Source organism: Aulonocara sp. 'chitande type north' Nkhata Bay, linkage group LG17 (genome assembly GCF_057382095.1).
Source record: "Aulonocara sp. 'chitande type north' Nkhata Bay isolate Kocher_YH1m ecotype deep benthic linkage group LG17, A_spYH_male_GT1.1, whole genome shotgun sequence".
Taxonomy (NCBI): domain Eukaryota; kingdom Metazoa; phylum Chordata; class Actinopteri; order Cichliformes; family Cichlidae; genus Aulonocara; species Aulonocara sp. 'chitande type north' Nkhata Bay.
In genome coordinates this window covers 20,345,459-20,371,956 of record NC_141360.1, presented here as the reverse complement: position 1 = coordinate 20,371,956, position 26,498 = coordinate 20,345,459, and the positions used below count along the sequence as shown (strand labels likewise).

At 39.8% G+C, this 26,498-nt stretch overlaps 1 protein-coding gene across 2 annotated transcripts in view; it reads left to right on the top strand.

Moving 5' to 3' along the window:
- The window catches only part of LOC147310011 (thyrotropin-releasing hormone-degrading ectoenzyme-like), a 287,532-nt gene that overhangs the window by 214,376 nt on the left and 46,658 nt on the right, over positions 1-26,498 (top strand). For both annotated transcript variants that reach the window (XM_086270080.1, XM_086270081.1), the window contains exons 7-10: positions 10,336-10,473; positions 11,159-11,224; positions 16,662-16,727; positions 17,242-17,420. In XM_086270080.1, coding sequence (XP_086126206.1) covers positions 10,336-10,473; positions 11,159-11,224; positions 16,662-16,727; positions 17,242-17,420 — 449 coding nt within the window. The remainder of the gene's footprint in view (positions 1-10,335; positions 10,474-11,158; positions 11,225-16,661; positions 16,728-17,241; positions 17,421-26,498) is intronic.

The window sequence follows — 26,498 nt, the reverse complement described above, 5'->3', positions numbered from 1 at the left end:
ATGATAAAGTGAGACTCTACCTTTTGTTGACCTGACAAAGATCAAATTTTGGATTTCAGGGCTGAGGAACGAACTCCTGATGTTATCTCAAGGAAATATTCTCATGATATGGCTTGTTTCACAGTAAACTGTGCAAACAGTCACTCAATAAGACTGATTATATTATATCACTTTCTTCAGCCTAAGATCTTTGATTTTGAACTGCACCATTACAGAGCTGTCTAACATGTTTTCACCTCGTAGCATCACGTGGTACCCTTTGTTACACTGAGTATCTTTTGTCACTGCTGTCTGATGTACCAGCTTTGGCACTACATTTGTGTTTTTCACCTACATTTACCTGCTGGTTGGGTTTAGGAACTAAAAGTATTAAATTGTAAAGTGTAAATGCAGAACCCCACCGCAGAAACCCTGCTGGTTAGAAAACGACAAGTTGGAAGTGACAACAGAGTCTCACTAATAGGATAACCCAGTGCATCACAGCCAACCAGTAAATAAAACAACACAGAAACACCAACAGCTTTGACTAAGCCCAATTTTTGTTATGCTCTGAAAATGGGAACAGGCTGACCTGTCTGAAATATTTTGTTTGTTGTTTTTGTGAAACTAAAACCAGATTTTAATCAGTTTTGCATTTTCAGACTCGTGTTAAACTTTGGGAACAGCATGTGAATCATAATAATCCACACTCAGAAGTTCACTTTCAGACTTTCTTAAGAGCTTAACCACCAGGTGTGTCTTCACAAAATGTCACTCTGGAGTGAAAATGAAGTCGCTAAAGACTTGGTGGTAGCAGCGCAGGTTCACTCACTTTTTGACAAACAGGAAATAAAGCTCTCTGGTGAGCATGTAGAAGTGCTTTCAGGTATTCTGAGGCTCTGTCTGCTCACTCATGAAATTTAATTTTTCTCCCCTCTTGTGGTTTTATGAGTCAGGATTTCAGCTCAAGGCCTCAGCCGGTCAGATATGAATTAGATTTTTTTCAGAGTATAGCACAAAAAACAATCTCCAGACACCAAATAGAACATAGGTAGAAGGCAGAAAATTTGATCTAAAGACAGAAAACACATCTCTCAGGGAGGCAAACAGGCTGGATATGAAATCAGACTTCAGACCTGGTTTATCTTTCCGTTCAGAGGCTGATCAGCCAGTGGACTCATTTTAACTGGTGCTGGTTGTTCTTTGGCAGAAAATAATTCTCAGTGGAAAGTGTTGACACAGAGGTCTGAGGATTATCCAGAGTAACTGGGACAGTTTTTGTGGACACTTTTAGCATCCCAAACAAAATACTGATCTAGTCTATTGTACTGGAGCGGTGACACAATAGCACTCAAACTGTGTTAGATAACAATACAGGATACATCTTCTCTCTAATAATTTGGTTGAAGTTACTATTTTTGAAACATTTCATAAAATTAACTGTCATAACTACTGGATTTAAATAGAGATTTTTCAGGTTATGGCCCATTTGCTTTGTACACAGAGTTCAGTGACAGCTGCAGCACATTAATGATGAATGCAGTATCCCAGTAGAATCAATAATACAAAGGATGAAAGGCAACAACATGCCTGTAAAACAAAAACTTAAGTGGGTCAATCTGGTGCAAAATCCAAGAACAGTCAGTGTGGAAGTGCAGTTCTTCAAAAGGCCACTTGGAGATGGCCCCCAAAAATGAGTAAATCCTGTAAGCACCCATTTAAAAACTGACCCCAAGATTTGCAGAGAAAATAAAGAGTCTGCTACAAAAACAAGTTAAAATAAAATTATACGGTAATAAAACAAGACTGTGTTTGCATCTAACATATAGTGGAAGAGATGAAGACAGCAACTTAGTAAAGAAATATTTGATTTTAAAGTACATTAAAACTGTACTGCAGTACTACTCAAGAAAGTATTCAATATTACTTGTTACTTTTTTTAAGTAATGCAATATGTAACCTAAATGTAATTTCTTAAACTACTTGTTACATTACTTTGCATTACCTTATAACATGCCGTGAAATACACTGTCAGATAATTACCAGTAAACAGTATGAACCTAAGGCGACAGTTCCACATGTTGACTCAAATCCCTTTGCTAATGTGGACACACACACATTAACACATTTTAGTGTTTGGTTCTTGCAGATAACTGAAGGGCTTTTGTAACGCAATGTAACTTTTAATTAACTTTAATGTAATTATTCAATTTAGTAGAGTAATGTATTACACTACTGTGTTACTGAAAAATATAATGTGATTACTAAATGTGTTACTTTGGAATGCACTACACCCAAAAACACAGCTGGAGGAAGGCTTGATGAGTTCTCGGTCATGTATGGAGGTTATTTTGTGCTTTGGTTTTCTTGGGCCAAAAAAATGTTTGAACATCATTGCACTCAGTAATGTTCCACCACTGCTGTCCATTTTCCATCCGGTGGTGTTGGCTAGTTTTAGGTCAACAGCACTCTAGTCAAGTGGCACTGGTGCGAGGCCTGTGCCAGCACACATCCCCATCCAAATCATAAACCCATTGTGTGGGATTTTTGAAGTTTCTAGTTTGAAGTTACCAAAACACAACACCCATTTCTTCATCTTCTAAACTGTTCTCATTTCCTGTCTGTGCCTCTAGAAAGTGCAACTGCACAGTTGGACACATTTCACAGAATGAGAGATGTGGTTGGATGGTAACAAACTGGAAACTGGAAATTCAATATTTCCACAACCATCAGTGCTTCCCACTGAGCTCCCAGTTTGACTTCAGGAGAATCTTTGAAGCAAATAATTGTATCAGCAGATCAGCTGTTAGCTGTTCTATTTTTAACAGCCTACCTTGTTTCTCTTCTCTCGGTAAAATCTTTACATAACTTGGAATACAATTGGATATACAGCATGGGTATAAGCACAGAGTTAAAAGCGGCTGTTGAGGAGGAGGAAGTCCTGACTGGGAGGTCTTCTCCTGAACTCTTCCACCTCCCTCCACTCACATCAATCGATACGTCCTTCCTTCTTTCTCTAAAACTGTTTCCTTGAAATTTGCCAGATATTCAGCTGTGAGTCTCCTCAGGAGGTAAAATCCTTTTTTCTTTTATTCTGCTCAGGTTCGCAAACAAATTGACTCAGAGGATGATTCAACTCAAAACAATATAAAATTAAAAATGAAACCTTCCTCAAATTTGCTCAAAGCCTCGCAGGGTACCCCTCCTCACCACCACCCCCACCTTCCTCCCCGAAGGACAAACTCAAGAAAGTTCTCCAAGAAGCGTTGAACGCCGCAGAACTTTAAATTACAGCACATGCACGCTTCCTGCTTTGTTTCTGCCCAAGTATGTTGTGATTTTCTTCCAACAGAGAATGTGCTACACTAAAACACCTTATCTTCTGCACGCACACACAGTCTGTTTCTGAGCGACATGGCATTTTTAAATCCCTGTTACTGCCGTTCTGCACGGCTGGACGCTTTAATAGAAACAAAGTGTTTCTCCAATAACAAGCACAACAATGATAAAGTGAACTGGTGCTGATAAAATAATTTATTTCTAATACAGGTTTTTATTTTAAAAAGGCCATTTCCATCAGCTGTGAGTCACAGTGCTGCAGGGCCAGGAGCAAAAACACAGAGAAGGCAAACAAATATAAATATAATGAGGGCAGGAATAGACTGTTTCTGTGTTAGTCAATCAGTCACGTACCCAATCAACTGGCACTATGACCACAATATGAAGGAGAGGTTATATATTCAATCTGGCCTGGGCTTGCATAGGAAAATGAACACTAAGTGGTCAAAAATCGTGACACCTGGGTGTCAAGGATTGGCTGTGTGGCAGCCAGGGAGTGGACCCAAATGAAGAAGTTAGGAGACAGGAAGTGGATTTAAAAACTGCCTTAATACTGATAAGCCGCAAGGATACGACAAAACAGGTAATTAAAATTACAACACAGGAAAACAGAAATATACAGCTACAGTATGAGGGGCAATGTGGCAAAAATCAGATCAGGTTAATAACGATGATAGAAAGACAATAGCACACCCGGCACACTGAACAGTGTTCAGCTGTTTTGTTAAACAAAGCTAGATAGAGCTGACTGTGGTGTCAGTCAGTGGGTGCTTTCATTGTGTAACTCATTTGGAAATAATAAAAAATAAATAATTAAAAGCAGTCCACTCACCTAAACATGGTCAACGAAGCTAAACGGAAACCTTCAAAATGTGGATTTTATGAAACAGTGGGTGACACTGATGGTGACTACAGAGTTTATAATAATAATAATAATAATAATAATAATAATAATAATAATAAAGTAAACAGGACAAAAAAAATCTCAGATGCAAAATGCCTTAATGGGAAGTTATCCCGCCGGTCCCTGCTCAGATCTCAGAACCGTATCAGTCCAACCGGCAGGAGACAGAGAAATATCTGAATGGCTTATGGTGCGGGAACAACTCGAGGATCCGGGACACATTGGTACGGAGAAATACAATAGGAAGTTGAAATGTTTGAGAAAGACAGAAAAAGTGTTGTAAATGAAGCAAAAAAAGAACCTTTGGCGGAGCTTTGTGTGCCAGCTTGTAACCCTGGTGTGTTTGATTCCAGTCCAGCGTGATCAAAGCTTCTCTCCTAATCACAAGTGCTTAAAAGTTAATGTGCCCTCCCCAGGGATCTGCCAACTAATTATTTTTAAAGCAGAATTAAACTTGGTTTATACAAGTGTAACGATGGCCTGTTTCTCCAGTACTTTAATGAAAAGCCAAATGAACGAAATCAGACATTTTCTAATAACTCTGGCGCCAAAATACCAATACAGCCCGTTAATCTCAGCTAAACACAGCAGTAATGAAGGCACAGCAGGAAAAATTAATCATAATTTTATCCCAGCGTGAACTAGAACAGTTCTTATCTGAAAAATGTAATGGCGCTTTCTAAATATTTTACTTGTTCTACTTTTTTAATGAAAAGTCCTAATTTGCTGATAAACATAAGACATTGTCTTCTCCTCAAGTCAAGACATTTGAGAGAACTCAAATGAAATGTGCCTTTTTCAACTCTATTAAACAAAAAGGGAAAGCTGCTTTGAAAAAAATAATAATGTTCATTTCTAACTTCTACACAAAGTCCATTCTCCTTTATGGGTAGGGATGGGTATCATTTAGGTTTTATCCGATACTGGTGCCGAACCGGTACTTTTGAAACGGTGCCGGTGCTTAAACCGGTGCTTAAACCGGTGCTTAAAGAATGGAGAACACAAAATTGGTCCAAAAACCTCTCATGTTCAGCTGTTTCTTTGTAAAAAGATAACAATGTTAGCTTTTCCGCAGCTATAGGGGATTTATCGTATCACTCTTGGCTGGAAGCAGTGCTTAAACAATGGAAAAAACACAAACTTTGTCCAAAAACCTCTCATGTTTAGCTGTTTCCCACTTTTTCTTTGGTCATTTTAGCCTTTTTGGCCAGGGTGAAGGGAGTATCTGCCATCAAACAAGAAGACAGCCGCATGTAACTACGACGATGTTTGCTAGTTCACCTTATGTGCATTAATGTAATAACGTGGTTAGCCTACTCAACGTAAATTACACACGAACAACATTAAGCTACTCACGCAGAGAAGAACGGCTGCTGCTGCCATCATCATCCGTCATCACTTCTGCTACACTGGCAGGGCTAGGGGCCAGGACTCTCGTCTTCGGGTTTTTGGGGGATGTTGCTAACTCCGGGTCCGATAACAGGCACCACACCCGCAGTAGATGTGCTCGGTGTGAGCTCTTGCAGCAAGCTATCAAATACGGTGCATTTCTCGGCTTTTAAAAAAAACGCTATGCATCGCCAGGTGTTTCATCGGATTTGAGGTGTTACCTCCTTTGACAGTATCAGCTTAAAGCACTTGTTGCAGGCTGCTGAGTTTGCATATTTTGCTGTGAAGTACAGCCAGACTTTTGACCGCTTCGCCTTGGGCATTTTTAATCTGTAGCTCTGCTCTAAAAGAACGTACGTACCTGGACCCGCCTACTATCCTCGGAAACGTAAAATGATTGGCTAGAATCTAAAGTGTATTACATCTCAGGGAAAAAAAGCACCGAAATGTGTAACACCCAGGAAAAGATTTTATGTGATCCTTCTGAGACTTTGTCTTTACAAGGGGACACTACATTTAGGCTTTTCTGCACTTTAGACGGGAGGTAAACAATAGTCACTTTATTGTGTCGTATGATGACATATGTTTTTATACTTTCTGTTTTTATGTGATATTTATTTTTATCCCAAATATCTGCATGAGGTTGGGCCTCAGGAGATTAAAAACAGGTGATGGGTCACTGGTGACATGGTAGATGATGAGAGGTTAAGCAGTTAAAATGATCTCTTACAGCACTGGTACTCATAGCATAAACACATTTCTTTGCCTTTTTTTATCGCTGACAGCAGAACATCTGTTTATCTGCTCTGCATACAGAGAGCAGGTCAGAGGTGAACGTTGACTTCATGTTGAAGAGAACAGAGAAATATCAATATTCAGCCTCTTCGCTCATCTTTCATGGACATATTTAAAGGAGGAGAAAAGACTGTGTTTGCATTCACTTTAATAGCACATGTTTGCTTACAGCACTGAACCAGCTGGGAAATCAACAAGGTACTAAATGATTAAAGCTCGGGGCAGGTTGTTTGCCACATTAAGCATATTTGTAGTTATTTCTCAATATGATGTTTATGAGGATGTCCAAAGACATGCAGATAGTAGAGTTGGGTTAACCAGTGATTCTAAATTGACTGTAGGTGTGAATGTTAGTGTGAATAGTGGTTTGTCTCTCTGTGTTAGACCTGCAACAGACCGGTGCCCAGGTTGTACCCTACCTCTCGCGCTATGGTAACTGGGATATGCTCCAGCACCACCACGATTTGAATTGAATTATCTGGATGGATGGAGTTTAGGACTCTACTGACTTGCACACATCTCTTGCATAACATCTCACCAAAGTAATACACAAAGCTTCAGCACTCTATGCTCGAGGCAGGATGGACAGATGAGCAGTCTTATAACTGAAGCAGTGCTGGTTCTCAGCCATGAATGAATCTGATGTGAGACAGCATTAGACTTTCTGAAAAGGGAAACTTCGAACTGAATAATTGTTTGTTTAAATTCCACCTTCCGCCTACACAGTCCCCAGAAGAAAAAGTCACTATGATCTCAATATCTCTCACTCCAAACATGTTTAATATCTCAGTTCTGCTTTTGTTGTCACTGTTTTGATGGAAATGAATGTGGTTGGCAGCTTCTTGGCACAAATCTTGTGTGACTGAATTATCATGTTGGCTGACATTTTTCTCATGTATGTGCTTCTTTATGTCCTGTGGCCATAATTAGATTGGATGTGACATTCAGAGAATTTTCCTTTGGGCTATTTTACTGAATATGAGAAACATGAAATATTCCAAACAACATCCAGCATGTTTCTAGTGAAATGGTACTCAGACGAGGTAAATTATTGTTTTGAATGTTATCAAGCACAGTTTATAAGTTCATGACATCTGCATGATATGTACATTAATTGTCCATTAACCGCTGGAAGCCCTCAGGGACGTGTCTTCTGTAGCCTCACTCCCCTAATGATTTTTTCCACTGTGTGTTGTTTGATGTCTGTCTTTGATTGAGGGAACCTGTCGGCAGATGGTGGAATTGTACACACACTCTCTCACACATCCATGTCATTAGTAATCATTTTCTCATCCTCATCTTTTTAACTGCCAGATGAAGGTGTGTTGAAGAGGGGTCCTATTTCACTGCAGGGCAACCTGCACATGGCAAATAAAGCCTTGATTGATTGACTGATTGATTGATTGATTGATTGATTGATTGGCTTCATTGGTTACCACATGAGGCAGATGTACCAGGCTTTGTTTGAAGCACATGACATATAAACATATTGTATTAAAACCAAAGAATATACTTGAACATAGATGGCCGATCTTGTGTGCATCATCAGTATCAGTAAAAAACTAGCATCCAAGGTTCTTCATTATAATGTTTTTTGAGCAGACCTCACAGTCAATCAAAACCAAAATGGTTTTGTGGCCTTGGGGTGATGAAATCAGAATGAAAGTGCCACACAGAGTGCTGTCTACTACCCAAACGTGACATGCTAAAATGACACCAAAATGAAGAGGAGGCTAGAGCGAGGAGGGAGGAAGAAAAACAGGTGGTGAGGAGGAGTGACAGCCTGGAAGTGAAGGAAGACGGGGTGATGAGACGAGCAGACGTTTCAAAAGTTCAGCAGCTGCTCCTGAACGCCGTCCTATCCCTCCGTCTGTGCGTGCATGTTTGTGTTTACCCTGACTGTTGGCCTATTAGCCGTCCCTCCACATGTGGGTCCATCTGGTTCATAATGAACATATGGACCAGATGGACCCCCTATTTCACTCTCTCCAGGTGATTTAAAGTGTCTGTTAATTAGAGCTGATGTCTCATTTAGTCTTATTTTCCCCCTTTCTCATAGCCACAGTTAGTTTCATCTAAATGTGCCATTTAACTAATTGACTAATTGTATAATTCATGGTGGAGTCCCTGAACTGTCTGTTTACCTCTGTGTGTGCCTTTTTGCTGACTCTTAGATGAGAGCAATAGTCTGTCTTTTACCAGGAGTTTGCTAAATACTTCGAGGAGGAATCCTGTTTTAAACAAAGCAGGAAAAAAATTAAAATTAGTCAGATCTGCAACTCTTCTGGCTACCCATCAACAATCATTAAAAAAAAAAAAACAGCTGTTTGTCTGAAGGCACTCATACCCACTGAGATTCAAACTGCCATCACTTTTTCTCGCCAGATATCAGACAGTTCATTGCTGCAGATGAAAAACAAATTTATAAAATTAATCTGGATCCCGAAGTTAGACTCCCCTGACTGTTCAGTTTCTGTGTCGAGATATTGAAACTTAAGACTGCTTAACAAGATGAAAATGTGACAAATCAACATCAACGGTCACTCACCGAGAAATAGTCTGATCCCAGCAGATGCTGCAAAATCCACGTATATGTTGATTCTTTTGTTCATTAAAACTTTTGTTTAACAAGATGCAGGATCATTAAAACTACATCTACTTAATGCCCACTGCTTTAATCCGTGAATTACACCTAACCTCATGGACCAAGAATTAGCCAGATCCCTCCAGATACTGTTAATTTAAAAGGAAAAAAAGTTACGTTTAGTCTATTCATTAACATCTGAAACTTAATAAGCCAACAATTCTATTGCTTAACAAGGAAGAGGTTCATTAAAACCAAATCTCCATAGTAAACACTGTAATCCATGAATTAGACAGTGCCACACTTCTCTGGATTTAGCCAGATCCCATGGGTAATTTAGACAGAGCTCATTAAATCTCCACATGCTTGCAGATGTCTATTAAAACCTCGAAACCAGAAAAGCCAATGAGGAGAGGAAACAAGAAGAGGAGTAATGGGAGGGAATGAAGACAGCAAAGAAAGGAGAGAAGATGAGACATGGGATTGAGGAGAGATCAAAAGAGAGAACAGAAAACATCGAAAGATACACAGTGGACACAATTAGAAAATAATCACGAGGACGTAAGCAGAGAAGATGGGCGAGAAACTGCAAAAGCTGGATATGGTGAAGGTCCTGAGGAAAGAAGCAGAGAAACAAGATCAGGAAAGGAACAACAAAGATTCCAGAAAGCACCGTCTAACTACAGCTGAACATTTGTTCTACATATAAATGTTTAACTAGAATCTGTCAAAAGCTGAGCTGGAACGACACCATAAAAGTCGAAAAAGACAAAGAGACTCCCATACTGTGCGAGGGCAAAGCATCCAGTCCTTTTACTAGGAAACATGTTTTAGTGAGATTCACTGGATTTCTGGATCTTGGTTCAGCTTTGAAATAAAACGAATAACAGCCAAGTCAATTTTCTAGTTATCATAGCCGCTTTTTCTTTTCTTTGACCTTTTGCGTGTATTTTTATGACATAAGGCTTAATATGCACACAACACTGTGCTACATTAATAATACATTAAAGTGTTCTATGTGCATGCAGTCCTATTATATCGTGTTGGCTGGTGAAGGCTGGAATATGGTTGCTCAAGGCTAGTTAAGATGTTTTGATCATTTTCAATGAGAGGATCCTGCAGTTTGATTTGGGTCTTTGTTGACTATCAGACCACTAATATAGTCCTCTACTAGTAATATCATTTCTCATTTCTTCGTTTTCTGTCACTCTGCTGTCAAAGTTTAAGAGGTTTTTCAGTGGTGCCATTCACTGAATCAGCCTTAAATACTGCATTATCACAATCATCATTCTCATGTTCAAAGTGAAATATAATACCTGAAAAAGTCCAATTTTTGTGTTTTCAGGAGAAGCAGCGCTTCTTGACTGATGTCCTTCATGAGGTGATGCTGCTGGATGGCCTGAGTTCCTCCCATCCAATCTCCCAGGAAGTGGAACAAGCGACAGACATTGACCGCGTCTTTGACTGGATTGCCTACAAAAAAGTAAGAAACCACTTTCAACAGAAGTAAGACTGTTGCACTATAAATGTACCTGTGTGATCATGATCGCCAGTGAATGTTTGAATACCTCTTCAATGTGTTCTTTTTTATTATTATTATTATTAATGATGATGATGATGATGATGATAATAATAATAATAATAATAATTATTATTATTATTATTATTATTAGTATTAGTATTATTAATATAAATAATAATATTTTAACAATGAAACTTCAATATGTTCTTGTTTTCCAAGCAGACTTGGATTAACTTATAAAGGGAGATCTTCAGCTGCCGTTGGTTTAGTTTTGTCTTTTAAACATGATCAATAAAGTTGGCTTTTTTCAAACCATACATTTGCTTCTAGACAACCACAAACACTAAACTGAAAATTCAAAACTGCTATTCACACATTGTCTACATACTTTGACAAATTGGGGTTATATACTTTAAAACAGAAGAGAGCAGCTGGTAGGGCAGCTTTCCACCCCTATTCCTTTGAAGATCAGCGCTGTCTGAACAGTTTAACATGTGGATCTGAGCCAGTCTCTAATTTCAAAGTTCACCAAAGGTGACTCTTATCTACTTTTCCTCCAGTGATCACAGCAACTTCAATGATGATGATGGATGATGATGATGTTTTTAACCGTGTCTGAAAGTGTGTTTTTCTTTGCTCTCCGTAGGGGGCGGCACTGATCCGGATGCTTGCTAACGTGATGGGGCAGCCGCTGTTCCAGAAAGGACTCAATGTAAGTTCCCTTTGCTTTGCAAGTCCAGCTGTGTATACAGAGGTTTTTAAATCAGAGGGAACAGCTGGGTTACTGGGCTTTGAATTGATTTATCACCAACACAACATGGAAGGATTCATAGAAACAGTGTGTGTGTGTGTGTGTGTGTGTGTGTGTGTGTGTGTGTGTTCAGCCATAGTTTAGCTAAATCCTAACTGTCATGCTGTGCATATAGATGAACAGGGAATAAGTACCTTTGGCTTGCGGGGCATTCTGAGAAGAAGATTTGCCACGTTTCCCTGTCGATATTGCGATCAGTTTTAAGTGACCTGAATTTAAGCTAGATGCAATCAGAGCAACAAAATGCAGATATTTAATACACGTTTAAAAGGCGCTGAAATTGTAATACTCAAAGCATAGATTTACTGATAGTGCAGAACAGGAAGTAGGACTTTAGAAATACTTATTATGCATTCCTACTGTTATGGTCTATCATGGTATACCTTGGATAAGTCATCAGTCTGTCACGTGGTTGCAATCAGATGCAGGCAATAATGAGTAAATCCTTATTATAAAAAGTACCCTGCATTCCCTTGATTGTTTTTAGTTCTCTCAAAGTTAATTCGGGGACAGGTTTAAAAAACTGTCTAGAACACTGGGGAGGAAGAAGTTATTTGGGGACATAGGAGTTATTTTTTGTAGAACTCACAATTTTAATAGACTTTTACACTGTAGTTGTCACACACAGACATGAAGCAATAGCTATGTTAACTAACTCTATGTGTTGCATTGTTTGTTGTTCAGCTAAATGTAGCTGCTGTGTGTCTCTTTGAGGGTTCAAACTGTGATGGTGTCACAGAAACACGAGAGCAGCTAAAGCTCCAATCGCACCAACAGGGTCAGGTAGTTTATTGCACAGGGAAACGCTTTGTATCCTCCAAATTGGAAGGAGACTGTTTGCAGTTACAGTAAAAATGACAACGTCTGATGTAACATGGATGGAGGTTAAATATAATTTTTACTTGGAATGGAGTTGCAGAAATATGTACGAATCCTTGCGCACGCACGCACACACACACACACACACACACACACACACACACACACACACACACACACACAGACACTGTCCTGGTTTTCCTACAGAAACTGTCAGTGACCTGGAACATACTGAGAGCCAGAGTCTATATAAAATACTGCTGATCCAGCAGCACAGCAGGGCAAATACATTGTGTGTGTGTGTGTATGTATGTGTGTTATGGAGGTCTTCACACATGCATTGTGCTGAGCATAACAACATACTATATAATAAGAGCATTCGTTTCAGTCGCCAGCAGAGTAAAAAAGTTTCGGGAGAATGTTTGCTTCAGTAGTTTGGTTCATATTAATGACAACAACAAAGACTTTCTCGATCGTAACCTCTTTGTCAGAGCGTTTCAACACCTAATCAGGTGTTTAGTGAAAAATACAGCGTATAACAAACCATGCCAAACAACTGCAATGCCATGTGATGGAGTCTCATTCTGGTGATTTGTGGCATGACGGGAGCCGTAACCAAAATAATTCATGATCGTCTATGCTTTTCTTACCAAGGATAATACTGTAACTTTTAATGCTTCATGAAAGGAACCTTTGTGACGTTGCACACATATTAAAGTTGATGCATTTGAGAAAGAACAGTGAGAAAATCAGCCTTCTGAAAGTCACGGAAAAGGCTGAAATTTCTGTCTAGGTTTCATGTAGATTTTAATATTGTATATACATGGAAGGATTACTGTACCAAAGGCCCAGGGGCATCAGGCCTCCCTAGCATTACAAGCTCTGTATACTTAATATTTTCTTGGTGAAGAGGCATGTAAAAATGGAAGCAAATCTATCCCATAATGAGAAGAAAATCAGATGGAGACAAAAAACACCAAAGAGACACAAAAGGAAATCAAAGAGGCACAAAATGACACTAAAGCTCTGTCAAAACAGGAGGCCAAAGAACTGTGATCTACGGGCTTCTTTTTTGTTGTTCCACTGTGACAAAAATGACTGATACATATACTAAAACCAATGTTCTGTGCCTGTTTTAAAGAGAAATAATAGGTTGAGAATATGTTAAACTAGAACACATTGGGGAATTTTTAAACTAGATACTCTGAAATCATTTGAGATGAGATGAATCTCCACAACTGGCCATATGTCTCTATTTCCTATAATTTGTCTTTTTAGGCAGTGTTTAGTGTGATGGATGAAATGCTTTGGGAGCATTTAGGATTTTTAGGACGTTTGTGAGCATTCTTCAGAGTGCTGTAAGGTTTGTAAATGTTGTGGAACATAGTGACATCTGGAGTACAGAGATATGGATTTATGGACTTCAGCTCGGGCTAAGTGTACTCCAGCTCAATCAGCTGTGTGAAGATCAAATACTGTGCACAGCCCATGTCTGTAGTGTCTCATCAGCTTGGCTTTAATTACATTAAAGAGCGGCCTTTGGTGGACAAAAACATCAATATTGGTTCACCTTTTCTGTATCCCTGATCTCAAAGCCTGATATGTAGAGCTTTCAGAAAAATCAAGAGTTTCCCAGACTGCATCTGGACTTGATGTGGAAAGATTGTGATGATTATGGTTGCCCCGATGTGACTTCAGTGTGGCACAAAACTTGAAACCTCATTAACAGTTATCAATACTTACTGGAGAAGATGTAAATAATGGCCTGCAGTGATCATTGGGTTTTAGAGCCTTTCTGAAGCCCAGAGGAGCTCGACTGAAGGTGAAATTGAAAGTTTATGCAAGTCATCTTCCGATGAGGGAAAGCAAGGCCTCATTAGGCTCTAACCCTGCCTGCAACAATCGAAATGCCTTACTTAAACTCCTACACCTACTGATTTCCTCTAATGACCTTTGACTACTCATACCCACAGTATTTGTTACACAGTGCTTATTATCACTGAAAAACATTTGGTTCAAGGTGCATCACACTGTTAAAACTAATGGAGTCATGCTCTCGGAGTGTGTGTGGGGGCTCTTTTTACCTGCCTTCATGTCAGATCTAGTGAAGGTGGCAGAGCCAAACTCCCAAACGCACTTAGTGTCGTTATCATATATGTCATCTTGTTCCAATAAAAAGCTTCCCCTTGCCTTATCGAGCTCAAAACGCACCACAGCAAATGACTGACTTGGAGGAATCCACGCTTAAACACACAAAGGACACAGGAATCGCTGAGAAGGAGATTAGCGCTCAGCCTCCATAGCTGTTTTGTTATCTAGTAGTGCTTCCCTGCCTTTTCCTTGTTTTACTATGAACCAAAGCAACTACCACCCTCCCTGAGCATTTACTCTAAATCCACTGTAGTGGGAGTGAGTTTCTTGCTCTGGAAAACAGACTGGGATCAAGTCGGACCCGAATGTCACTAAAGAACTGCAGGCTGAAAACAAAGCCACCACACCATTAAGCCTCTTTTGAATGAGAAAATGGCCCTGAGGAGTCTTCATCTTGTTCATTAGCTTCGAAAATGTAAACCAGGGAGTTTGAGATTGAGCCCAAAACTCTTTGGACTTGACACGGGCTCTTCTCTAACTCAAGCACTACTGGCTCATCATGTCACTGACTTTCAAATGTACAGTTTCAAATACATGTAAATGTTCCTCTCAAAAGGCTTTTCAGAAATTCATTCAGACATAGGTATCATTAAATTTCCACCTGAGAGAATACCCCTGAATTCAGCCAGTTACAGCTTCACAACTGCATGGCCAAAATGAACAACCTTGTGCACTGTGGGTAAGAGAGACTTGGGAGCGTTTTGAGATGTAATATGTCCCCATACTCCCATCACCAGGTCAGTGTGACATCCAATAAAGTGCATCAGAAGTTGACATTTTTACTTCTGCTTAATAAAAATGGTAAATTAGAGCCTGGTGTACATAACAGCCTGGTGTTATAGAACCTACTTTAAAAAATTATGCTTCCTTAGATTGTAGTCATTGTACTGCCATTGGCATCTTCTTATAAATGGTTTTGGCTTCCATCCATCCACTTCCTACTGGAGCACCAATCGCTGTCGTGCCCTCCAGCCCTTCCAGAGGCTAGTTAAAAACACAATTCACCCCGGTGTATCCTCATTCTGCCCCTGGAGCCTCCTGTTATTGGACAGACTTGAAACACCACGGATCCTCAGTGTTTCCCACAGAACTGGATTCTGTTTGAGTTATAATATTTAATAAATAATAATTACAGATAAAAATGTCCTAATTTGAAAATATAACAAAGCTTGAAGAGGCACAATAATCAACTGCCTCTTCAGGGAGACTCTCACCCCATGATCTCACTCCAACTGCATTGTCTTGGAGAGCCTTTAGTGAAGATAGAGTGATCCTTTTATCACTCTTATCTCCAGAGCTCTACAAAGACTGCCTATACCAGCTCATGTCTAGCACAGGGGAGGAGGACAGCTGACTGGTGGACAAAAGAGTAACCCAAATGATGTCAGGAGCCGCAGAGAAGCAGCCACCGAACTATCAAAGAAGGGGTCTGCTGTTTAATTGATTGTGGAAGGCATCTTTCTCTTAACCTGATGGGGAAAAATTAAAAGGTCAAAATGAGTCACGAAATAAAATATGCCAACTGTTTTTTCTTACTTTTTTCTTTTGTTTTTTCTTTGTTTTTTCTTTTGTTTTTTTTTCTTTTTTCTTTTGTAATACCAAGCCAGCTAACAAAGGTAACATCTATGTGGGGAAAATACTGGAGCCTGAACCACCTCCAATCCTTGTTTTCAGAGCAGAGATGGCAGTAACAGAAAATGTGAAGTAACTTCACCTGCACAGCCCTGCATCCAGAAAGTATGGTCATATTAAATTTCTAAATGGAAATATCTTGTTCCAGTGGCAACATTAATAAGTCATTGTACATACATGGCACTTACTGTGGCCAGGGTTCAAATACATGTCACAGTGAAGGGTACTAGACATTGTGAATGAATCCTTGCAATCTTGTGGTGCCTGCCGAGAACCAAATAATCAAAACTGTGCTCAGGGACATGGTAATAAAGGACTCACTTTATTTTTCTGATTCATTGGTAGAGAGGACCCAACAAGTGCTAACTGTGATCATCCTATTTCCAGATGAAATATGAGGATGGGGAAAAGATAGTTGTTGTATCAAGGCTTCCAAATTCTTTGTTGTGAACTGCATGGTCACAGTGTCGAAGGGAAAAAATCAGCCAATAATTATACCAGAAATATGACATATGTATCCCAGAAAGTTCATTCTGTTCATGTCAATGTTGCGTTTTTAGTGGGAGAAATGTTTCGTCACTCATCCAACTGACTTCTTCAGTCTTCTTACAGATGAACAGAATCAGCTTTCTGGGATTTCCTAACCTGGATGAATGTGCATGCATCAAGATGATACAACAGATACATCACATCATACCAGTGTTGCTTTAACATAGCTTTGTCTTATTGTTTTCAGGATTATCTGCTGAGTCACATGTACAGCAATGCTGCCAGAGACGACCTGTGGAGGAAACTGTCTCAGGTAACCCTCACCTGACTTTATGTCTATCTGGTATTTAAACCTTGTGTACTTCCCTGCCCCAAAGGCTTCAAGGCAGAGCATTTAACTTTAATGTTAGTGCCTTGCTCAGTAGCAGGTATTAAAACCTGTAACTATTCCTCAACTGGCTCTGTTGGGACAGAGCTGCCAGACTGATTGAAGCTGTTCATTCTTTAATAAAGCACTTCTAATGAAGATGCTCATTATCACCTGACTTAGTGAAGAGCCTGTTGCTGTGGTAACATGAGGTGGAGCTTGTTTTCTTGTTTGTCCGACACAGGAGGGGCAATGATTTGATTAATTGAGCGTCACTTCTGTTAGCACTGTCAATTAGACTGACACTGCTCTTTAATTAGCTGCCAGTCTTATATCTAATTATGTCAAGGTCAATTTTCTCCCACACAGATTATTTTAATCACTGATTGGATGTGTGTAAATTGGTCATTATTAGTCATTGATCATTTACGCTACGTGTGTGTTTGATTCTGCTTTAAAGGCCATGCACTCAGAGGGCCGAGATATTGACATCGGGGAGATGATGGACAGGTGGACTCTACAAATGGGCTACCCTGTTGTCACCATCAGCAAGAACCAATCAGAGCAGCTCCCTACATATTACATCACAGTCAGCCAGGAGCACTTCCTGTATGGAGAGGAAGTCAGAAAAAACAACAGGTGAGGGAACTGAAAGCTGTCAGATCTTTTAATAGTCTGTTATTTCTCAGAGATTGTAATAAACTATATGTCATTTTATTAAACTTACTTTGATGCACCCAAGAGTGATGGAAGCTCTACAGTAACAAGATGGCAATTATAATCGAGTGTAGCCAAGCTAACAAACTAGCACGACAAACATTCTGTTCTGTTAGCCTGTAGTCTAATATTCATTTGATGCCCATTAAAAACTACGTGCCTTGGTAGCATTAGTGGGTTAGGGTTGGAGATGTCTGTACATAATGCACAGCAGCATATTTGTAGAAAACCAAACAGAGCATGTCAGCACAAACACCTCAAATATTCCTTCAGACTGATGTGAGATGCTGAGAAAGTCATACAAAAATCACGTACAGTGGAACCCCGACTTACGAAATTAATTTCTTCCCGAGGGTCTTTCGTAAGTCGAAAATTTTCGTAAGTCAAAGCACCCATTGCGCCTTTTGAGTGAACGATAGGCTATAGGCTAATTGCTAACTGCAACAACAATACGTCCAAGTGGAACAGCGAAGCGCAAGTACGAAAGCCAAGGGGGTTGTCACATGATTCAGAAGGCATTGTGGGCATTGTAGGCATTCTGGGCCCAGCCAATCAGAGCCAGTGGATTTCATTACGTGGGCATTTTGCTGTAACACGGGCAGAAATATTGCCGTTAAGTGCCTTCGTAACTTGAATTTTTCGTTAAATGGGGTATTCGTAAGTCGGGGTTCCACTGTACTTCAAGTAAATGCTACTAAAGAAAGTTCTACAAGCTTGTGAATCAAAGACTAAGTTGATTTTTCATAGGACCACACTCAGTGAAACTCTTTTTCACTGTATGCTTTCAGACGTGGCTACCTTATGATTGACAAGTTTTTACTGTACAAGCCACCACTCTGTTACCAGGCTCAATCAGCTCTAGTTGAGCAATCAACAGGAGACTTAAAAGCGATGTGTGCTGTCACTGTAGCTACCAGCAGTGCATGACTGCAGAATCTTTGAAATATTTGTAGTCCTTTTTTGTAAGTGTATCCAACTTATGCATAAAAAGTTTGGTTAAACAAGTTTGAAAAATGTTAGTTAGTTAGTCACTCTGGTTTGTCCATATGGCCCTTCTACAAATGCCGTTCTTTGGATGGACCTAATTTGTAGCTCTAAGAATAGGCATTATGGAGCTGGAGTCTCTGGACACTAGTTGGCCTTTAGACTGCTAGTCCTATTCCTGACATGTCTCTCCATCTGTTCTTCATTCAGTCATTCACCGCTGAAACAATTCTCCTGAAACCCCTCATTTCACGCTACATTAGGCACTAAGTTTGTCTTTCAGTGATCTTGCTGGATCTTTTTTCCTGAAAAGGCACTTTTCCTGTTTCCTCTCTCATTCTTTACCACCTTTACATCTTTTATACTTCATTTATATTTGATTCCAATCATGTTTTATTCACATCTTTTACAACCTTTGGAGTTTACTCTCTTCTGTTTTATCGACCCACTTTCTTTTCCATCAATACTTCATCAGCTTCCTTCCTTTTTTTATTTCTTTACTTTTACCTGTTCTTGTTTTCTCCCATCATTTATTTCCAGGTCTTTCTCTCTCTCTTCAGTCTGTCATGTTTTTGTACAGTAGTTGACATTTACAATGACTCTGACCTGCTCAGTTTCTCAACAAAAGTTTCCTCAGCTTTTCTTACGTTATGTTCTTTTTCTTGTCTTTCATGTGGAGTCTTTTGTGTTTCACTTGAGCTGAGAATCGCTCTCGAGGTCTCATCAGCTGATGAACTGAAGCTGTTTGTTGTAGGTGGAGTTGAAATCTTTCTTTTGCTCTTGTTGAGTCTCGCGGGGCTGCGTTCAGACACACTCAGCGGTCCCAGGGCATTCACCAACACTAAAAAGAAACTGCTGCTGTGCTTTTAGTTGATTCGGCATCACGGCTGAGTGCAGCCGGGGCTGATGCTGCTGTTTGATCCAGCGGAGCTGTGTTTAGAAGCACAGCAGTGTCCCGCAGTGTACACGCTGTTGACTCAAGCCCAGACTGCTTTATTTAATTATTTATTATCAGTATTATTTTCATGAGAAGAGAACTCTTGGACATGCACTAAATTGTGTGCAGGTTGTCCAGTCCTTCAATAACTTGGGAACTCACAACTTTTCTGGAGAGAAAATACTGATGTGGGTTCATCCAGCGAATGATCATTTTGCTGAAGGTTTTTGAAGCAGTTAAACTGGCTGGTTTTCCTGGGATTCAATAGTTCTTCTTTAAAGCTTTAAATTCTTGTTGTACAATTCAGACAATTGTTGTCAACACTTTCAGTCTCCAGTTCTTTTAATGGGACACTGTATGAAGGAACAATATCTGGCACTTTTGCTATTTTGCTGTTTTCTTTTATTACTTAAACAAGTCAGCTGTCGGAAAAAGCTCATCATCATCGCTTCACCCTCATGGTGTGTTTAGACCAAATGCAAATCCCTCTTTTCCCATGATTACATATAGAGATACAAAATTTGAGCTTCAGTCATCTTCTATGGACAACCAGCCCTGTATCATTCAGCTTTGATATGAAAACAGAAAAAAATAGGAAGGGAAAAGTTTGTAAAATCAGAGATCATTATATATCTCACAAGTGTTCATTTCTGTGCAGATTGCACCTTCTCATTTTCCTTTGGCTCTGCTAAAAAAATAACATCTTATCGCAGATTATTTTCTGCCACTGAGAACCTCATATACCTTTTATAAAAAGGTACTTTAATTTAACAATTAACTCTGATTATAACCTTACTCCAGTTTTAAAAATTGTATGTTTGCAGGTCAAGATGACCTGCTCAAACTGAGCATCAGAATAAAGAACAAAATTGACTGAAGTTACTGAAGAATATGGCATGATTGTTGCTCATCCCAGCAGATGAGCAACAATCACACCAACATAGACAAGTTTTTCCACTGTTCCCTTGGTTACTGTAGTTATGCATTTCACTACTTTGCTGTTGATGACACCAGCAGAGCACTTTAGGCCTGGTCTGGTCTCATGGAATCTATTTTAGACATGGAGGGCTTTTTATTGAATTGTGTTGGAGTAGTAGGAGTAGTAACTCTGGAAAAAAAAACACTAAAAGGGTACCCACTGTATTCCCACATGATGACTAAGGTCGTGACTAAGCATCAGTATGTGCTTGAAAGAAAGTGAGGATGGTTTTGCATAGACTTCAGATCACATAATGAGTTTTAAAATGTATTTTTAAAGTCTCTCGTGACAACCTGGAAAGGCTGGTGTCCACCGAAGTACAGGTTAGCACTGTTACCTCACAGCAAGAAGGTCCTGAGTTCAGCCTGTGTGGAGTTTGCATGTTCTCCCTGTGTTTGTGTCCAATGACAAGCGGTTAGTTGGGTTAGGGCAATTGGTAACTCTAAATTGCCCATTGGTGTGAATGGTTGTCTGTCTCTTTGTTAGCCCTGCGACAGAAGTGGGCCTGTCCAGGGTAGGCTCCAGCCCCCCCGCGACCCTGACAATGATAGGTGGAAACGAATGGATGGATGAAAACTAACTAGCATGCTAACTTACCTGCAGCCACTCATAAACTGAAATCCAACCAGCTGTCACATTAGCGTGACAGGCAGTTATCTTTGTATCCAATAAATTTAAGTTGGAGAGGAAGCTTTTCATTTACATAACAAAAAAAAAAACAAATCTACATTTTCAGACTTTTTTTGGCATTTTGTTAACTTCAGGTATTAAGGTGACATTTTGAAGATCACGGTTTATTTTTGTCAAACACATTCTTCTCTTCCTCTGGTGTTGTGCTTGGAGACATTTTAAATTTGGGTCTTTTTATTTTTCCACCATCAAACAACCAGGGAGATAAATGCCTTTAAAAGAACTGAAGTGACAGGCAGAGGGAGAGAGACGATGAGGACAGCATGAGCTAACGTTAAGGTCGAGGCAATGTTACTGAAAATAAATCAAACAGTATCTCAGTCAGGATTTAACAGCTCGTTTCTGTGGTGTCTCGTCAGCTGACGGGTAAACAGTGATGTGATTGGAGAAGCAGTGTCTGTGTGCTTGATTTAATGAGCTTTAATGCTAAACAGGACAGTGATGAATTATTCATGAGTCCACAAAACCACAGTTGAAGGAAGTATTTATATACTGCTTTACCCTGATGAGCCAGATAAGTATGACTAAACAAATTTACCAGAAAAAGCTCCTCTTCTTCTTTTGGCTGCTCGCTTTAGAGGTCACCACAGCAGATCACCTCAATCTCACAGTATTCCAGTATCCTCTGACAAACCAATCCTCTGCAAATCCTGCTTCACTACATCCATGAGTCTTTTCCTCCTGCCTGGCAGCTCTATATTCAACATTATGTCCAATATGTGCACTATCCTTCCTCTGGACATGTCCAAACTATCTCAGCCTTGCCTGTCTCCAAACGGCTCAACCTGAGTTGTCACCCTGATGTACTTATTTCTAATCCTATCCATTCTGGTCACTCACAATAAAAATCTTAGCATCTTCAACTCTGTCACCTCTAGCTCGACCTTCCTTCTTCTTGTTAGTCAGACAGAGGAAGCAAAGTTGAAATATAAAAAGCTACAGCAGCCAGAAATTTAGAAAAAAGAGACCCTAGACCCTTTGCTGCACCAGACATCCGTGGGACATCACTGTGCTTCATATCGGTTTTGGAGAGGTCTGCACTGACTTTTTGTCCACACATTGTTATCAGACCCCACACTCACAGGGGAAAGTCTTCGTCACAGCTCATTGCATCACCACACATAACTAACCTTGCGGACTACTTTGTGACTTGTTTGATCTGGTCTCAAAACTGTATTTGTCCCAAAATCTCCTCAAAGTGCATCTTTAAAAGAGCCTTGAAAAGGTAAACACAACACCTATTGGTTTGTGAATTCACATTTTAAAAACTTGACTTTGATATAATGTCCATTGAAATGTGGACTTTTTTTAAGGAAGAGGTGTCACAAAAAGTTTATCAAGTTATTCACTACTGCTAGCAAACTTATCAAGCATAGCTAGATAGCTTAAAAAGGATTGCAAACTCACTCACCAGACTAGACTTCTTTAAAGAGCTAGAATGATTATTCTTCAGATAAATCCATTAAACATAGTCAATATGCTACAATGCTGCAACTACAGTTCTGAGGTCTTGTTTAATTAGCAGATGTGATGGCTAGCAACAGTTAACTGTCTTTAATCCTTAAAATATTCCTGAGCTCTATACAGTTTCTGTTAGGGTGAGCTGTAGCTTTAGAGACAAAAAACTTCTTTTTTGGTTGTTTGCTTTTTTGTTTTTACCAGGCTATAAGTATGTTTATTTCCACTGTAAATTTGGGCTTTTTAACATCAAGTGGCCATTTGAAAAACACTCCTGCAATATACTTTTTTTATTTTCTTTTATCCGTCTTTTTTTCTTTTTCCATTGATAAAAAATGTTCCCTACCCCAGATTTAATATGAAAATAAAATTAAACTCTGATCCAAGACATCTCTATTTTTCCATCAACCTATTTGGTATCTTGTCAAAAGTCAGATAAATTTCATCATCTCCTGAGCTTAACTGCAGTGTCTACCCAGTAATTACACTTGCAGATATCTAAAGTAAAATGAACAGAGGAACATTTATGTTGTTTCTCCAGGTGCATGTTGAAGGCCCTTTAACAGCTGTCTATACAGAGATTGTTTGTTTCTTGCACATCTGACAGCATAGATATGACTTTGCTTTCAGTCAGCTACATAACTACCACATGACACATCTTTTAAGGTGTCGAGTCTGGTTTATCCCTTATAAGTGTGTATATATGGTGGTTATTTACACGACTGGAAGTGTTGCCAGAACAAAAAAAGAAAACCCTACAGAGAGTAGTCTCACAGTAGAGTGAGTCTAGAGTCTCGAGTAGTTTGTCACATGATTTATAAGATATGTGAACTGGTCCCACAATCGTCCACAAACTTTTTGTGTTTTGGTCAACAGTATATTGGATATTAACACAAAATGAATAGTCTAGAGTCCTGCCACAAGCTGTGGGTAGTGAATAAAATAGATTGAGGATACAAGCAATCGAAATGAGCTTCCTCAGAAGGTTGCTTAGAACATCCTTTAGAGAAATGGTGAACTGCTCAGTTATTTGGAAGAAGGTTCAGGGTAGGAATACTGGTCTCCACCATCAGACAGAAACAGTGAAGGTAGGGTTTGGGTATCTGACTAGGATGCCTCCTGGTTGTTTCCTCGGTAAAACTCAAGTGCCCTGTTTGATACTCCTTCATAAACTCTTTCCTGTGTTGACACAGCATCAAACATTGGTGATAGTCAAGTTCTACTTATAAATAATCATCTTATTATGAATGATCACTTTGTTCTTAATGGTTCCCCTCAGAGTTTCTGGCTCTGCTAGCTCTGGGTGCTAAGGGAAACAATAAGTGCCCATTTGTAAATTGTCCTCAGGGCATCTTGTGTTCCAACACAGAGTAGTCATGTAGTCATGAATAATTTGGTGCTTGTCACAGAGTTTTATGGTAATTTTATGGTGTGGTCTGTGTTAAGTGCTGTTTTGTGTTAATTTTGTGGCACACACAAATTGCCCTCTGTGTCTGGAAGTTGTGAAGTGACCTAGAAGCTTTGGGTTGTTTTATGCCACGAGACGCCGCATGTCTCTCATTTTTATTCCTGACAGCCCACGTCTGTCGAGCTGATATTGTGGCTTCTGATCCTGGCTTTAGAGGAGCAGGTAGGTATATTTTTGATCATAAAGGTTTGGATTTTATCTGACTTGGAGACACTTGGAACGACAAGTCTAAATGGGGTCAACATGTTCTTTAATGGAGGAAGATGAGCAGAGAGGTGAAGGCTGTCTGAAGAGTTTCTAAAGTTTCCCACTCTGAATAGATCACTGCAGTCATGCTGCGTTTCTCTCTACCTCCAGCATGAATGTGTGTGTTTCACTTGGTTTCTGCCTTTGATGAATAAACCATAAACTCTGAGGACACACACACACTTGCATCAATATTAATAAACACATTCTGCTGTCCAGGCTGTGGATTGTGTGTCTTCCAGTGTGCGTCTCTGTGGGTGTGTATGTGTGCGTGGTTTAGCTCCACTCCTGTCAATCACATTGATATAAATATCAGATAAAGTATTTGCTTGCTAGGCAGTGGTATTGATCCACTATAGCCTGCAGCGACAAATGGCTATTATAGGAATAGTAAATGGTTCTTTTTCAGGCTGATTGTGTTACAATGACCCCTACTTTACAGTATTCACACACCCACTGCTTAAAAAGGGGAATTGACTGGATGTAAAGTATTTATGTAAAGCTGATTGTTTGCCATTTCTAATGAAAATCCAGTCTAAATCCAGTTAAAATATGAATCAATTTGATAAAAATGAGTCTAATTATAACGTCAGGGTTCTTAACAGTGCTGAAGAGAAACACTCACTTTTAGGACATTTATTAGTACTTACATATGGTAACTGTTAGGATTAAAATTAGACTTTAACATCTAATAGGGAAGCATCAAGAAGCTATTTGTTCCTAATGAGCTCTAAGACTCAGCTAAATTCTTTCCTCACAGAGCACTATCCGCATGGGTTTGGTTTTTGGCCAAAAACCTTCACCTCAGACGAACAATAATGCACTCGTGACATCATAAATAGTTCTGCAATTCTTTTTGTTTGCTTTATACTTTTTGGCCATGCACATACATCGATCCGGCATAACATTAACATTGCCACTTACCTTATATTATGTTGGTCCCCTTTTGCTGCTGAAACAGCCCTGACCCTTTGGCACATGGATCCATGTGTGAGGCATTTAGTTGTTGGCGTTCTTGAAACCAGTCCAGGTGGTGCACATGTTGATCAGTCTCTAGCAACTGCTGTATTTACCAGGAGTTGGTGTTTTACCCCTCTGGTTATTTGTGCCAATTCCTTTCTGGGCCCCACTCATGTACTGACATATGTGTCTGTTCATCTTAGCCACTATGATGCCTGACAGGAACTTCCATGTAGTGCTGAGACAGGTTATTGGCTGGCAGTTGGATGGGACTGGCCCCTTCTAGGAATCCTTGGGGATCAGGACTGTCCAGCCTTCAGTTAGCCAATCCTAGTCCGCTTCATCCTTTAGCACTTGGTTCAATTGTGTTGCCAGATGATCATGACGTCCAGTTCCTCTGCCACTGAGAGTACACCTTGGATTGTCCAGTGGAGAACAGCTGGTTTATGCTCCTGGCTTTAATCTCCCTAGTATAAATCTGTGAGTCTTTGCTTGGCAGTTTCCAGTGTCCCAGGTATGGGCAGCTAGTTGTACTTCTTAGGCATTCCTTTCTTTATCACATCTTTCTGCAGCTCTGATAAATGGGCTCCATGGAGAAGTCCCTATCCCCATTGAGGGGTACTGCTCCTTGTGGCCGTTCATCTCGCAGCCAAGCATCTCATGGTATAGATTTTTATATATATATAGAATCAATATAGAATCAATTCAGTATAGAATCAATTTTAAATCATGCTTTTTATTTGTTTTTGTTTCTAATGTCTCTGTAAAGCACTTTGAATCACCTTGTTGTTGAATTGTGCTATACAAATAAATTTGCCTTGCCTTGCCTTGCCTATAGATCAGATGGTTGGTTTCAGCAATGGTCACAGTCGGGACTGTCAACAATGCTGCATTCACTAGTAGACCTTCAAGTAGCCTCTGAAGATCTAACAGAAGATGTGAAAAGAGTTACGTAATACATAGTAATCGGCCACTGAGGAACAAGGTTTCCAGCTTAGCCATGATCCTAGCTTGCCGTTGCATTTGTGTTGAATCCAATCAATCTCTAGTTGTGATAGCAGTTGCAAGCAGTTGGAACTGTGATCTACTAGTTGTTTCACCTTTCCATTGGGATTACTTGCATAACAGCATTATGACAGCAAGAAATGGTGAATAGGGGGAATCTATTTCTCCTATTCACTGTTCTCACCCTTGTCCACTTATGCCTTCTTGTCCCGGTAGCCTTCCTCAACACCTGATGTGGACCTTGTTAATCTGGGGGACATCCGAGCTGGTGTG